The sequence below is a fragment of the Orycteropus afer genome, unplaced genomic scaffold, assembly GCF_000298275.1.
Source record: "Orycteropus afer afer isolate SDZICR_OR568_19922 unplaced genomic scaffold, OryAfe1.0 scaffold00239, whole genome shotgun sequence".
NCBI classification, from domain to species: domain Eukaryota; kingdom Metazoa; phylum Chordata; class Mammalia; order Tubulidentata; family Orycteropodidae; genus Orycteropus; species Orycteropus afer.
This window is the reverse complement of record NW_006921826.1, coordinates 4,165,846-4,182,151: the sequence shown is the minus strand read 5'-3', so window position 1 is coordinate 4,182,151 and position 16,306 is coordinate 4,165,846. Positions and strand designations below refer to the sequence as shown.

The 16,306-nt window shown below is 35.9% G+C and overlaps 1 protein-coding gene across 1 annotated transcript in view; it reads right to left on the bottom strand.

Moving 5' to 3' along the window:
* EFCAB2 (EF-hand calcium binding domain 2) overlaps positions 1–16,306 on the bottom strand; it is a 312,984-nt gene that overhangs the window by 237,012 nt on the left and 59,666 nt on the right. The window contains exon 4 of the mRNA XM_007949158.2: positions 5,191–5,275. Within this exon, the coding sequence (XP_007947349.2) occupies positions 5,191–5,275 (85 nt within the window). The remainder of the gene's footprint in view (positions 1–5,190; positions 5,276–16,306) is intronic.

Below are 16,306 nucleotides of genomic sequence, written 5' to 3'. Positions count from 1 at the left end.
AGTTCTTTATGCATTAATAAAGAATAATGACTATTATATAGTCATATTCAAGATATATTGCCACGTAAATGAAAGCAAAGTACAGAATTGTTTATATAGTATCTTACTACTTGTATTAAAAATACACATACTTGTATATACAACTACCTCTGAAAGAGTTAGAGAAACTTGTGATAGCCCTTGTCTTAGGAAACAGGAATAGCCATGAATTAGAGGTAAAGAGATCCAGTTATCACTATAAATTTTTGTACTTTTAGAATTTTATCCCATGAATATATTATATTGCCTCAAAATTTTAATTTCAATCAATTTTACTGATTGATTTCTGAACACAGAGCAGATAAAATGTATGTAAATTAAAGCATATTATCATCTTTGCTTTGTATAAAGCAAAATAAAATACTTCTGATTTATACTGAAAACTAGCCTCAATGTTTTTCAACATGCTAGTTTTCAAAAACTGTTACACAGGAAAACAGAAAAGAAAAAAGGAACTGCTTTGGGATTTAAAAGATCAATATAGAATACATAGAACTAAGTGAGAAGTTTTTATAAGGGTTTTATTAGGTACAATACAACATTGTTAACTGAGATTAATTAGGTAAAAAAAAGTCTAAATTATTTATATCTAGAATACTAATAACAATGATTTCTATAATAATATATAAATGTATGTTAGTTAAATTATTAAATTATAGAAATTATTATATAATTCTGTATAATAACAATAGTTGATATTTTTCCTAGCAATATTTTAAGTGCTTTAAAAATCAACTAACAACAGTGGTTCTCAAATTTTTTGGTCTTAGGACTTGTTTTACACTCTTAAAAACCAAAACATTCAAAGAGGTTTTGTCTATATGGGTTATGTTTATCTATATTTACTGTATTAAAAGTTAAACCTGAAATCTTAAAAGTATTTATTTATTAAATGACTTATGAATAACAAATCCACTATATTTACATAAATAATTTTTATTTAAAAAATAACTATTTTCCAAAACAAAAATTAATTTAATTAGAAAAATGGCATTATTTTACATGTTTGCAAGTCTCTGTAATGTCTGGCTTAATAGAAGACCACAGGATTCACATATCTGCTCCTGCATTCAATCTGTTACAATATTATATGTCATAAAGCCTTTGAAACACTCCAATATACACTGGTGAAAAAATGAGAATGAAAATAGCAAATAATGCCTTAGATATTTTAATAAAATAGTTTTTACTTGAAGAGCCCCTGAAAGGGTCTTGGGAACACATAGGCATCCCTTAACCACACTTTGAGAACATCTCTTTAAACCAATTAATGAAATATATAAGAAAACTGAGGCACAAAGTAGATAAAGAAGCAACCCACAGTCATAAAGTTAGGACTGAAACTCAGGAAGCCTGGTTCCAGATGCCAGGGCTGCCCCTCATAGGTATAAAGAAAGCAGCAGGGGCCCATGTGATGAGGCACCCACAGGCTGCTGCAGTCAGTACACCAGAATACAGCAGATTTACTCTCTATCCAGGAAGCTCTGGTGGTGCAGTGCCTAAGGCATTTAACTGCTAATCAGAGGGTCAGAGGTTCAAACCTACCAGCCACTCCTTGGAAGGAAGACTAGGCAATCTTCCATAGAGATACCACCTTGGAAACTCAAGGAGGAGGTGAGTTTGGTTTTGTTTGTTGTTGTTGTTACTCTCTATCTAAGGAGCTCTTGTGGCATGGTACCTAAGGCATCTGACTGCTAACCAGAAAGTTGGTGGTTCAAACCCACCAACTGCTCTGAAGAAGGAAGATGGGGCAATCTACTTCTGTAAAGATGGATTGACTCAATGGCCCTGGATTTGGTAATTTATTTATTTATTTATTTTCGATCTAATGTGATAAATTTGCAAATTAAATATTTCAATTCATATGAAACAAAAGAAAGGGGCAGTGATGATAACCACCATAAACTTACCTCTAAAGTAGCCTACGTCTACGCTTTAAGGGAAATAGTACCATACCTTCACCTGAGGGATAACAAACATTAGGGGAAGAACAGCCAAATACTCTGGAAGCCTCACTTGGAATAGCTTTCCCCTCCCTGCCCAAACCAAGCCATTCCGTCTTTTGAATGTTCACTCCATTTAAAGACTCTTCTTTATACCACTAAAGTCTTATACAGAATACCCCTTTCAACTCTTAATTAAAATGTTTAAAAAGAAAAGCAGGGAAACTAATATGCTGCATAAACTTTCACCAAAAAATGCAGTATTTTTTATTTTTTTAAAAAAAGAGAAGAGTAATAGAAACTAGTTCTATTAGATTTTGAAGCATCTTATAAATTGATAAAATTAAAAGTGTTGAACTTGTATAAGACTAAAAGGTAATACAATGGATACAAGGCTCAACTTAGACCCAACTTAGCGTATTTTTAAACAGTCTAACAATTCAAGAAGTAAACAAAATAAACTGTTTAGCAATTTGAAAAAATAAAAAGTCTATTTAGACCTTCACTTTTAATCAGCTATCAAAAGAAACTCTAGATACATTAACTGTTTTTACAAATGGAGAGAAAGCAAGGCCACAAAAACCAAGAACAGGCCACATTCATCATGGTACCCCCAGTGCCTAGCTCAGGGCAGGTGCAAAGACTTGGAAAATGCTGCCCAGAATAGAAGGAACTAATTTGGATTCCAACTCTGCTGCTAACTTATTGCATGATCCTGGGTAAATCATTTTGCTTCTCTGTCCTTAATTTTCCATTTATAAAGAGTAGCAATGAGTCCAGCAGCATAACATCATTATATAAATTAATAGGAGCTCTGGTAGCATAGTGGCTAAGGCACTTAACTGCTAACAAGAAGGCTGGCGGTTCAAACCCACCAGCCACTCCTCGGAAGGAAGGTTGGGCATTCCTACTTCCATAGTGATACTGTCTCGGAAACCCAAGGAGGGGTCGCTATGAGTCAGGGCAGACTCAATGGAAAACAACAACAACAAATATAAATTAATGTAAGGAATAAAGATTGCATCCATCCATTTTGCTATTATTCATATATGCTCAATATTTTAATGTTAAAAACAATACCATTTTTTTAGGGACCTTCTTTATTCAATAAAGTATTCAATTTCAGTTGTAAAATATGCATGTTGAGTCTGGGACTCAGTAAAATTACTTTCATTTTTAATGGGAAAAGATGCAGCCCATAAACACATTCATTTTTCCTGAATTGACCCTTCTACCAAAAAGGCCTTGTATTATTGTTCTACATCACTAAAGAGTTTCTCTTTTCACTGCTATGGCCAGACAGTCCACAGGGAGGAGCTAAGCCATAAAGGACAATGGGGGCAATGTGACACAGCAAAAGCTTTGCAATTAAAAAAATCTTGACGTGACCTTGACCACACTACTTAACTTCTTATTTCCAAAAATGAAGATGTCCATTCTTACCACACAAATAAATTAGTTAAAATGAGCCCCTAGCACTCAACAACTCCTGCTGTTGTGTCAGAAAGCAGTCCTTAAGTAACTCTTGATTTCTTTTCTCTCCCCTTCTTTCTCATAAAGCTATACTGGTCTTTCTCTTAGGTCCCTGGGTGGCATAAATAGTTTGTGCTCAGCTGATAATAGAAAGGTTGATGGGTCAAACCCACCCAGTGGCACTGTGGGAGAAAGTCCTGGCAACCTGTTTTCATGAAGATTACAGCCAAGAAAATCCAATGGTGCTCATTTTTACTCTGTAATACATGTGGTCTCCATGAGTCAGAATCAACTCGATGGCAATTGGTTTTTGTTTTTGGGTTTTAGTCTTTCTTTTACTTTGCCTGACTTCACTATCAATATCTTTCTCCTCTGCTCCCAGAAGAACCCTCCAGCTTCAGTGAGAGGTCTGAGGTCAAGTCACATGCCACTCATATATTTGGTCCCTCCTGAATCCTATCACCATTCATTTTCCTACCAGGATACTCACAGTAAGGATACCATGTTCCACTGGGTGTCATCCACATAAAATGTGATGTGAACAGAGAACACTTAGCCCTGTGCAACACTGCAAACCCACATAGTGCTCTCATACTCCCTTGGCAAAAGCTGAGCCAAGGTTCACATAATGCCTACTACAGTTAAAGGTGCTGGACCCCATTCCCCACCTCATCCACTGTAGTAGGGCCCATAAACATAGTTGAGGTATAAAATAAAATTTTATAAAGTGTTACTAGAAAGTAATGAAACTGATTGCATTCCCTACCTGGAGTTATATCTTGTAGCTTCAGGAATGAGGAAGTAAAGAATACATAGAGTTACAATTTGTCATAGATGAAGTCTGATATAATTTATTCAGTTTAGCTCAAGTTTAAAGCACTAGCTCACAAGACTAGCACTGGAAGTGATGGCACTGGTTTATATAAACATCAAATAGTTCCTTTCCAGTACCATTTTAAAATCACTTCCCACTGCTTTGCTGGCCTCTAAAACTAACGGCAATGCTAAAACCTAAAGAACTAGGTTCTGAGTCTTGGGATTATGATCCTATCAAATAACCCTCATTTAGCCTGGTCTTCTAGAAGAATGGTTTTTTATTTTCTTTGATAAATATATGACATGTATCCTATAATTTCTATTAGGCTCACGTAGTAGTTTCCTTTACCTTTTGCCTGTTTTTTTTTTTTTTTTTTGGTGGTGGTTTATTTTTTTGTTTAGTCTCAAACTATTGTTTCCTAGTCTTCTGTTGCAGAAATATTAGTATTCATGTCTTTCTCTTATCTTTTTATCTTATTCTGTGTGAGTTCTTTTTGTTATTTTAACTGGGAAGTGTACAATACTATTACTTAAGCATCATTAATCTTTCTTTGTAATATGCCATTCATGGCTTCATTATATACATTTATATGTTTTAAACTCAAGTTCTGTTCATTTATAAAATAAATACTTATTGAGTGCCAACTATGTGCCAAGCACTGGAAAAGCTACAGTGCAGTTAATTTCCTTCACAGATTTTATAGTCTATAAATTGGAATGGAAATGCAGGTCTATTCTTTCCACCAGACTATGAAAAATAAGAGCCAATAGTGGCAAAAAGTTTTTACAAGGCACAAGAAAAGAAATACTGCAAATGACATAATAAATCCAAGGTACAATGTGAAGAGAAAAGGACCCTCTTCTATTTTAGCAGTTCCATCAGTACTTTAGAATTCTAACAAAGAAAACATTTCCAAACCTCACATCCACTGTATTATTAGACTCATGGTCAAACACTTCAAAAGCTTCTTTGATTTTCTTGTGAAATTCTGCTACTGTTAACTCTGCAAAAGACAAACCAAATACAAATTACTTTACTTCAATTTTGAATTTAAAACAAACAGTTCAATAACAAAACTAGAAATTCTTAATAAGGAGGAACATGAAGAACTCTTTCCTAATCTTAACATATCATTTAACATTTAAATTCCTTTGGACATCTCAAAGAATAGAACAAACTAATTTTTTTTAACTATTTTACTAATGCATAATCCATGTACAATAAAGTACTAAAGGTACACTAACCTTAAATACACAGCTTGATGGGGTTTTACATGTGTAATACATTCATGGAACCACCACCAGATCAATATAAAGAACATTTCCAGCACTCACAAACAGGAGTCATTTTATGTCCCTTCACAGTCAGTATCTCCCCTCCTTCTTCAAAGTTAGTGCTATTTTGACTCTGTAATCATCAATTCATTTTGCCTGTAGAACAGCCTACTTTCTATCTCAGGTAGTTGGGGTAGAGCTTGAACCTGAGAGGCAGAAGGAATCTGATGCAACAGATATTGATTATGCATCAATTGTGTGTCCCATGTGCCTTGCACTATTCTATGCTTGCATATGAGGGAACATGCACGATGAGAGGCATATAAAAGTGACATGTGACTCTCCCTCAAAGAGCTTTCAAATTAGTTTTGGTAATAGAACTCAATTGTATAAAACAATTCAAATGTTATTTATCCAGTAAGTATTTACTGACTACCTACTATGTGGTAGGCACTATTCTAGATTCTAAGGACATAGCAAGGCAAAAATGCTACATGCTAAGAATATAATAAAAGATAGGCAAAATCCCTGCCTTCATGGAGCTATTTTAATTGGGAAAGATAGATAAGCTTATATGTATTTGGCAAAGTATACAGCCTCTCAAGTGGAATAATATAGGAAAAAATAAAGCAGAGAAAGGACCTGAGATGTCCTAGGGTGTGGGTAGGAGACAGTGGGGTAATATGGTGGTTAAGGAAGGTCTATCTCACTGCTAAGGTGACAAATGGCCAACATCTGAAGGAGTGAAAAAGCTAGCCTTGTGAATATCTTCAGGAAGAGTTTTTAGGCAGAGAACAGAAAGTGCAAAGTAGTAGGAAATAGTCAGAAAGGTGTGAGTTTGGTGTTGGGGAATATATTCTACAGGGATCTGTAGGCTATTTTTACTCTGAATGAGATGAGAAACCACTGGAAGGTTTTAAGCAGCAAAATAGCATGGTCTGGCTTATATTCACTTTGGCTACTAGTATTTTGAGAATACACTGGAAAGGGACAAGAGTGGAAACAGAGAGACCATTAGGAGGCTAATGCAATATTCTAGGTGAGAGACTGATGGTGATTTGGCCCAGAATGGTAGCAGCTAAAGTGGTGAAAAATTATTGGATTCTAGATATTCTAAAGGGCAAAGCCAGCAACATTTGCAGATAGCTTTAAAGTTAGGTGCACAGAGAAAGAAATGAGTCCAGGTTGAATCCAAGGTGTTTAGCTGAGTGGAAGAATGAAAGAAAAAATGTAATGAAGTCTCAAAATTTGTTTTCAAAGAGTAACCACAATAAAACATCCAGAAAGGAAGAAAGAAGTTAAACATGAGTTTAGATAATTTTTTTAAATTATAATGTTACTACATTATAGAAAATGAAAAAAAAAAAAAGAACTGTAATCACTCACATTGCCTTTATGCTAACATAATCACTAATAATTTTGCTATATTGTCCTCCAGACTGTTTTCATACACATCCTTTTAGAAATAGCATTTAACAACTACCATTCATTCTTCAACAAATATTTAATGAATGCATACTATGTATTTGTTTCTGTCAGAATCTTTATATACATTTAAAACCATTTACAGAGAGGTATCTCATTCTTAGAGAAAAAGTAACCAAAGCTAAGAGTGATTAAGCAATTTGCTTAAGAACACAGACTTGAAAACGGCACAGTTGGATTGAACACAGATCATTCTCACCTGAACAATCTTGCTCTTCCCCCTGCACCTAACTGACTCTTCATACTCACAGTATAAAACGGTAACTCCTCATCACATTGATCAAATGCTATATATTTCCAAGTTGCACCATAATCTACATAACCTTCCATTTTTAATGGTACCAAATGAATGCACCATAGTTTATTAATACTATTAATTTTTATTTATCATAAATAAATGGCAGTAAACAGCTTTTACTAATTTAATTTTAAAAATACTTATTTGATTATAAGTGAATCTGAATAATGATCCATATGTTTAGCACCTGTATGGTCTATGTTATGAATTGTCTGTTCATGTTCTCTGCCTGCCCCTATTGGGATCTTCAAGTTTTCTTCTTAGTTTTGTATGAGCTTTATATAAAGACTTACTGCTTGCCACAATTACTGCAAACAATTTTCATATCAGTTGTTCACATTTGTTTTTCTAAAATGAAAGCAGTTTATTTTCCTCCCTGATTATTGAAATCATACATGATTACTGAAAAGAAAAACAGGGGGCTTATAGAAGAACATTTAAACTAAGTAAAAATCAAATCCTACCACCCAGAGTTAAGTACCATTAAAATTGTTCTCTAACCTAATTTTTCCCTCAACAATAAGTTGTACACATTTTTCATTCTCAAAAAAATATTTACTACATTCTCATTTTTAGTGACTGCTTGGTATTTCATTGCAGAGCTATACCATAATTATTTAATCAATTCCATAATTGTAGACATTCAGGCTGTTTCTAATTCTTATTCATTTAAGGCAATTTAATAGTAACTTACCTTGAGAAACCTACCCTCATCCTCTTTTTGAGCTAAAAACCATCTTATGTACTTACAGAACACCTGTGGATATTTCTATCATAATATTATGTCAAACTGTATTGTAATTGAAGTAGCTCTGGTGGTACCATGCCTAAGACATTTGGCTGCTAACCAGAAGGTTAGCAGTTCAAACTCACCAGTTGCTCCGCAGAAGGAAGATGGGGCAATCTATTTCTATTAAAGATTTATTGCTTTAGAAACCCAATGAGGGTCGCTATGAGTCAGAATCAACTCGATAGCAGTGGGTTTGAGTTTTTTCTGTTTTTTTTTTTTTTTTTTGTATTGTAATTTTACTTGTAGTTTACTTATTTGTCTTCCCTTCCATAGTGTGAATACCTTGAGAATAACTTTGACAGTGCCTAGAACATAAGAATGGCCAGACTTCGTCTCACCTATTTTGGTCATGTTGTAAGAAGGGACCATTCCCTGGAGAAGGATGTCATGCTTGGTAGGGTGGAGGGTCGACGAAAGAGGGGGAGGCCTTCAGGGAGATGGATTGATACAGTGGCTGCGATGATGGGCTCAAGTATAGCAGGGATTGTGGGGCTGGCGCGGGATCGGGCAGTGTTTCGTTCTGCTGTGCATGGGGTCGCTATGAGTCGGAAACGACTCGACGGCACTTAACAACAACAACAACAGAACACACTAAAAGAAGTAAATACTTGCTGAATAGTTAATGATTGAATATGAGACTAATCCATAATTTCTCTTTTATGTGTTTTTTTGGGTTTTAGTACCAGGGTCACATTTTCTTCCAATAATAAAAACAGATTTTTTTTTTTTTCCTTAATGCTATAGATCAATTTGTGTAACAACAGAAGTATATGTTTGGTAAGAAATCAACAGGAAAACCATGAAGGTAGCATAACAATGAGGGGCAATAAAACAAAGTAGTCTCTGGAACCAGATTGCTTGTGCTCTGACACTTCATAGACTGTGAACTTTAGCAAATTACTTCTGTTCTTGGTTCCTCAATTGCCTCATCCAGTAGAGTATAGATATTAACAGAACACACCTCAATAGATTATTGTTAGGATTAAGTATGTTAATGAATGTAAAGCATTTAGAGAGCTGCATAATAAGTGCCAAGTTAGTAGTAGTAATTATTGCTACAAAAGGTGGGTTATGTATAATATCTTTGAGGACATTTTATTGCAAAATACCAATCTGGCCAAGAATTAGAATGGTCAGTAAAACCTTGGAGGAAGGGTGAAGGAGAAGTGAGAGATGAGCTTAGTTTTGAGTAAGGAGAAATACATACATTCCTACCACACTCTGTACTTTTACAGGTGAATTCATGGACATTAAAAACTATATAATGTATTTTTTTCATTATAAAAGTAATAACTCTTCTTTGTAAGATATCGGAGAAATAGAAAGGAAAAAATGAATAAAAACCTCATAATCTTACCAACCTAAAACAGTTACTGTTAACATTGTTTTCTCCCTTCCTCAAGATAGCTGAGGAACCAATGCACATAGCAGTTTTTGTTCTACTTTTTTACACTTAATATTATCATATACACATAATTTTAATGTCTGAATAATATTCCACTGACATCTTTGTATATAAAGCTTTTCCATTTCTGCATAATTTCTTTGAAATATATTGTTATTAAAGAAATTACCGAGTCTATTCATACAACTGTTTTTAAGGCTCTTGACACACACTGCAAACTGCTTTCCAAAAAGGTGTATCAACTTATATTCTCCTAGGTAATATATTCACTCATCTGTCAGTTTGCCATACTTTGGCGGTTTGCATGAGCCTGTGATGCTAGAAGCTACACCTCCAGTATTTCAAAACCCAGTAGGGTTTCTCAGGGTGGACAGGTTTTAGTGGAGCTTCCAGAATAAAAAAGACTAGGAAGAAGGATGTGGCAGTCCACTTCTGAAATGATTAGTCAATGAAACATTATGAATAGCAGTGAAACACTCTCTGATATACCGCTAGAAGAAGAGTCCCTCAGGTTGGAAGTCACTCACAGTTAAGACTGGAGAAGCCGCCTCCTCAAAACAGACCCCCCCAAAAAAAAAACCAAATTCACTGCTGTCAAGTCAATTCTGACTCATAGCAATCCAAGACGGAGGGAGCTCTGGTGGCGTAATGCATAAGGCATTTGACTGCTAACCAGAAGGCTAGCGGTTCAGACCCACCAGTCACTCCTTGAAAGAAAGATCAGGCCATCTACTTCAGTAGTGATACTGCCTCAGAAACCCAAGGAAAAATCACTATGAGTTGAAGCCTACTTGACAGCAATGAGTTTGGTTTGGTTTTTGGTTTCTCTATGAAAGTAAATTGTCCAGTCTTCCTTCTGAGGAGTAGCTGGTGGGTTTGAACCCTCAGCCTTCTGGTTAGCAGTCAAATGCCATAGGCACTATGCCAGAGGTGACCTTAATTACATGGATGGAGTAAAGCTTTCAGGAACTTCATTTGTTGATGTGGCATGACTCAAAATGAAGAAACAGCTGCAAACATCCATTAATAATCTGAACATCCAATGTATGAAGTATAAATCTAGGAAACTTGGAACTTGTCAAAAAGAAAATGGAAAGCATAAAGATCAATATCCTAGGCATCAGTGAGCTGAAATTGATTGGTATTGGCCATTTTGAGTCAGACAATCATAAAGTCTACTATGCTGGGAATGACAAAGAGGAATGGCATTGCATTAATCATCAAAAAGAACATTTCAAGATCTATCCTGAAGTACAACAGTGATAAAACCAAATATCCCACTGCCATCGAGTCAACACATTCATAGCAACCCTCACTGGGTTTCCAGGCAGTAACTCTTTACAGAAGTAGATTGCCTCATCTTCCTTCCACGGAGCAGCTGGTGGGTTTGAAGGGCCAACCTTCTGGTTTGCAGTCTAATGCCTTAGGCACTGCACCATCAGAGCTCCTATAGTGGTGACCGTGATAGGAAGACCAGTTAATACTACTATTATTCATATTTATGCACCAACTACTAAAGCCAAAGACAAAGAAATTGAAGATTTTTACCAACTTCTGCAGTCTGAAATTGACCAAACATAAAATCAAGATGCATTAATAACTACCAGTGATTGGAATGCGAAAGTTGGAAACAAGCATGGAGTTGATTACCAATCTCATCAGGGGGAATAACTACATCCAGCTGCCCAGCCAAGATGATATATAACCTTAGCTACCACATGGTCAGGCTTTGTGGTATATAATTAAAGTATGTCATGTAATAACAAGTACCAAAAAAAAAAAAAAAAACAAACAAACTCACTGCCATCGAGTCAGTTCTGACTCATAGCAACCTCTCCTTGGGTTTCCGAGGTGGTATTGCCGTGGAATAGATTGACCAGTCTTCCTTCTGAGGAGCGGCTGGTGAAATAGCAAATATATCTCTCATAAATAAGTTTGAAACAAAAACAACCAACCTTGTAAACATATGACCAAGCCATTAGGATAGGTACACAAGTATTCCTTATGCCAGTATCATCAGTATGTTTACAAAGGAAATAGTGAGATTATGTTAATCTACCACACAAGCGGAGATATGAAAAACACAATTTAAACTACTGTAGTTCTAGGGCTTCTTTGGTCTGAGTCTACAACATCATCTGAATTTTTACATTGATGCCAAAAGTAAGCAGCTTTGGGAAATACTAGAGAAGCAGACATTATAAAGTATATACTTTTAAAAGGTATACTTCTACATATTGTAGTAAGAAAATGTAGTGAGAGAAGCATACATATTGCATTAGTGCCCCATTTTGCTGTTGTTGTTATTGGTAGAATAATGCTAAATTTGTAGAAAAATGCTGAAGAGTTTCCCGTATATGTATCTGGGACTGTTCTGAGAAAGATTTAAGAATAAGAATTATTATATCACTAAAAAAAAGGTGGGGGGGGAGACCAGGTTTGCTGGTGAAACCCCTGAGACTATGGCCCATAGCTGCTCTTCAGGTCTGGAATTAAACCCACTCCTGTGGCTACCAGCCAAACAAAAGACAGGCATATGAGCTGAACATTTACATTAGGTAGATACACTCCTTGGAGATCTCAATCATGGGAGAATAGAAGGGCTGTGTATACACAGGGAAACAGCTTGGGGGGCAGGGGGACATGGAAGGGAAGGGCACAGGGAAGAGGTAACTATGGGGATGAAGTAGGAAGAGAGCTGTTGCATTGTGGGAAACGGCAGTCAAGGTCATGAGACAAAAAAGTATGTGAACTGCTGTATAGAAATGAATTTGCTCTGTAAACTTTCACTCAAATCACAGTAAAAATTTAAAAAATAAATAAAAGAGTAAGAATTATAATAGCCATGTAAAACTCAACCAAAGAATGGAAATATTCCTAAGAATAAAAATATTTGTTGATATAATCTAATTTTCAAAAATCAAAATTGTATCAATCAATGTCCTCCAATTAGGAAAACATAATCTCCTATATGGCAAGACTGATACCATAGAGGCAGTAACTACAGTATACTAATTCAGAGCATTGACTATGGAGCCAGACCACCTAGGTTCAAACCTTGGTTCTTCCTCATACTAGCTGTGAGACTTTGAATAAGTTATTTAGCTTCTCTGTGTCCATATATCCTTATTTATGAAATTGTGATAATAATAGTATCTTCCTCATAAGTTTGATTAAGGATCAAATTACTTAAAACATGGAAAGAACTGCACTTAATGCCTGGTCCATATTATGGGCTATATGGCTGAATCTGGCTTTGAATTGGGTTCTGCTCCAAAATCAAGATCACAAGATCAAGACTATTCAAATTAATGAGCCATAAATGGATGTTAGAGATGAAACTTCCAATTTACTTAAAATCTTCATATAATCTATTATTTAATTAAAACTAGGCTTTTTCTTTCTTTTTTAAAGTAGTTACTTTGACAAACTACAATGATGATACTGGTATCTGAAAATGCTACTTGGGAGGGTGAGTCCAGAGTTTAAGAAGAAAATAGTGCTCACTAAACAGACTGACCTTTTGTGTTTCAGACCTAGCAAAAACAGTAGATATTTAATACCACAGTAAACTGCATCCTAATTTACATGTATTTTTTATTATAAAATTAAAGCCCACACATATTTTAGATAAGAGAATGGGTTTAACTTCTAAACTACTATCCAAGGTTCCAGGTAGTTAAGCCAATCAACAAGCCAAAACCAAACTGAAGAAGCATCATATCCCCCTTCTTGCCCTTTTTGGTGATTTTTTTTTTTTTTTTTTTTGGGTAAGTAATCCCAGCTTCTTTCATTTTCCTAAATTTTCCATCTTAAAAATTAAAAAAAAAAAAAAACATATGGACTGTATATATTTATTTCTAAGACCTGGTTTCATCATATTTGCTATAATACAGTAACATGTCAGAAAGCTGTGTTAACCTACTAACATTTTAATGGACAAAAAACGAAAGACTAAAGTTTCACAGTTTATAGTCAGAAAAAAATGTATTTAAACTATCCAATATAAATGAAAGTATAATAATATGTCTTTATGATAATGGGTGTGCAAAATTTCTAAAAAATAATGTTGCAATTTATACTGCTCAAATCATTATTTCAGAACAATAATTAAAATAATGCCTCTGTTTCTTGGTTACCAGGGATGGTAGGAAAGGGGAGGGGAAATTGCTAGATAGGTAAGAGACAAGTATTAATTTGGGTGAAGAAAAAGGCAATATACCAAAAGTGAGTGACCAGCATAATAACATTAGGGAAAAAGAAGACATGGAGAAGTGCACAAGAGGTATAGAAAACAAAGGTAAATACATTTACATACACAATATTGCATTATTAGTAATAACAAAATGATCTGTGAATACATAGGTAGACTGAAAAACTGATTAGGTATGTGTAGGCAAAAGGGAATATACTCATGACCATAGAGAAGTCTGTGTGGTAGTTAAGTTTGTGTGTCAATTTGGCTGGGCCTAGTTGAGTGGCTGGGCAGCTGGTGGTAGCTATTCCCCCAGGATAAGATTGGCAATCAACTCCATGGTGGGATCTACCACAAACAACTCAGTAGCTACTTTAGGGATGTGGTCTGCTTCTCATATATAAGCAGCAACTTTGGGAATGGCCTCTAGTTTATGGCATGCTTGAACCCTGCATGTAGCTGTGTCACTGTTCAGCAGGCTGAACATTGTTCTGCCAATCTTGGGACTTTCAATGGACTTGAATTAGCGGCTTGTCATGTTTGGTAACATCGGGACTGTGCCTTTTTATTTGTCAACCTTGGGCTTGTCAGCCTCAGCAGCCAACAGTTGTCTGAGTGAAGAAAAGCCTCCAGCTTCAGTGGGCTGGGAGCAAGAGGCAGAGCTGAAGCCCAAGGTTGAGGGGCTTTCACCCAGCCCCCTAGAACCTGGCACTTTAAACTTGGATTTAAAGCCTCCAAACTGCAAGAGAATAAACTCCTGTTTGTTAAAGCCATCCCATTTGTGGTGTATCTTCTTTTAGAGAAGCACCAGGTAATCAAAACAGTTTCGCTGATGGTATTTCTACATAGATATTTATACGTGCTATAGGAATGTTCATATATACAATAGAGCTAATGGGGCAAAGGTACAATAACTTTTTAGCCACAGCCAAACACCTTGAGGGAGTGAGTCACTGGGCTCACTGGTTCAAGACCATCGTCAAAGAGGACATCAAGCCCCACTGGCATAACATAGTACACAAAAACATTGTTCTGCCTCCTACTTTGGTGAGTAGGGACTGGGGTCTTAAAACCTTCCAAGCAGGAGTTCCAGTTAAGATGGCAGAATAGGCAGACAAGTGACACAGACCTCTTCAAAAAAAAAAAAGAGAGAGAAATCAATTGACAGAGAAAGAGAAGATAACCCTAGAGACCTGAGCTTTGAAAGAAAGTATACAGAAGTGGATTAGGCACCAACTAGTGGAAAACCTGAATGAAAACAGTGAGCACGGAGACAGTCAGAGCAGCTGATTCTCAGCTACTCTGATGGGACCAACAGCCTGAATATTTCCAAGTGGTGTTGGGATGTGATAATTGACCTGATCTTTAAATCAGCCCTGGTCATCAAGGGGGCTGCAGGGATGACTGTGCTGGTAGTATATGACTAGGAAGGGAAATAGCAAGGAGAGAGACAACCTGACCTGTGGGCTTTGGGCTCTCCAGAGGGCACAGTCATTGTGATTGTTTATAAGCAGCAGCCATTGTGGATATTTAAAGTTACCCAGGGTGCAGTCATTTTGAATGTTTAAAAGTGGTAGCCATTTTGGATGTTAAAGTTACAGCATTCTCACTTGGATTCCAGGGACCTAAGAATAGGCTCCATCTGCCAAGGGCGGCAGGGACATACAAGAGGCTGACAACGGGAAAGGAGACAGGTGGTGAGTGTGTAAGTGCTGCCAACTAGTAAGTAGAGGAGCACAGTACCCAGCTTAAATAGATAACATTCAAAGAAAACAAAAATTGTGAGTAAGTCACTCCAACATACAATTACCAATTAAATATAAACACAAAAATGTCACAATGCCTCAGGGACAACAAAGCATCACAGTCCATGCAAAGAAGCAAGATAAAGCAGGAGAAACAAGGGATCAGAATACAAACCCAGAACATATCCTAGAGGAAGAAGCAGCATTGGAACTCCCTGATAAGAAATTCAAAAAATTGTATTTATGTACCTTCAATGGATTGAGAGACAGATCAAGGAAAACACTGACAACATTGAGGAAAACACAGAAAACCCTAGAACAATTTCAAAGGACAATACAAGAACAAAATGACAAAATAAATGAAAAATGAGAAATGATATAAAATCAAGAGATAGAAATTCAGAAGATTAATACTAAATTTTCAGAAATAGATAACACATTGAACAGCCAAAGGAGTAGAACTGAATCAATGGAAGACAGTGAGACAGAAGACAAATACCTCAATACTTCTCTGGAAAGGGATCAATCAGAAAAAAGATCAAAACAAAATGAAGAAAGCCTAAGGTTCATGTGGAATACCATAAAAAAAAATAAAATAAAATACATGTAATCAGAATTCCAGAACAAGAAGAGACAAATAAAACCACAGAAAAAATTGTTGAAGATTTGTTAGAAGAGAATTTTTCTGGTACAATGAAAGATGAGAATATATGCATTCAAAAAGTCCAATGAACCCCAAACAGGATGTTGTTGTTGTTATGTGCTGTCGAGTTGGACCCAACTCATAGCAACCCCTCCTTGGGTTGCCAAGGCAGTATCACTATGGAAGTAGATTGCCCCAT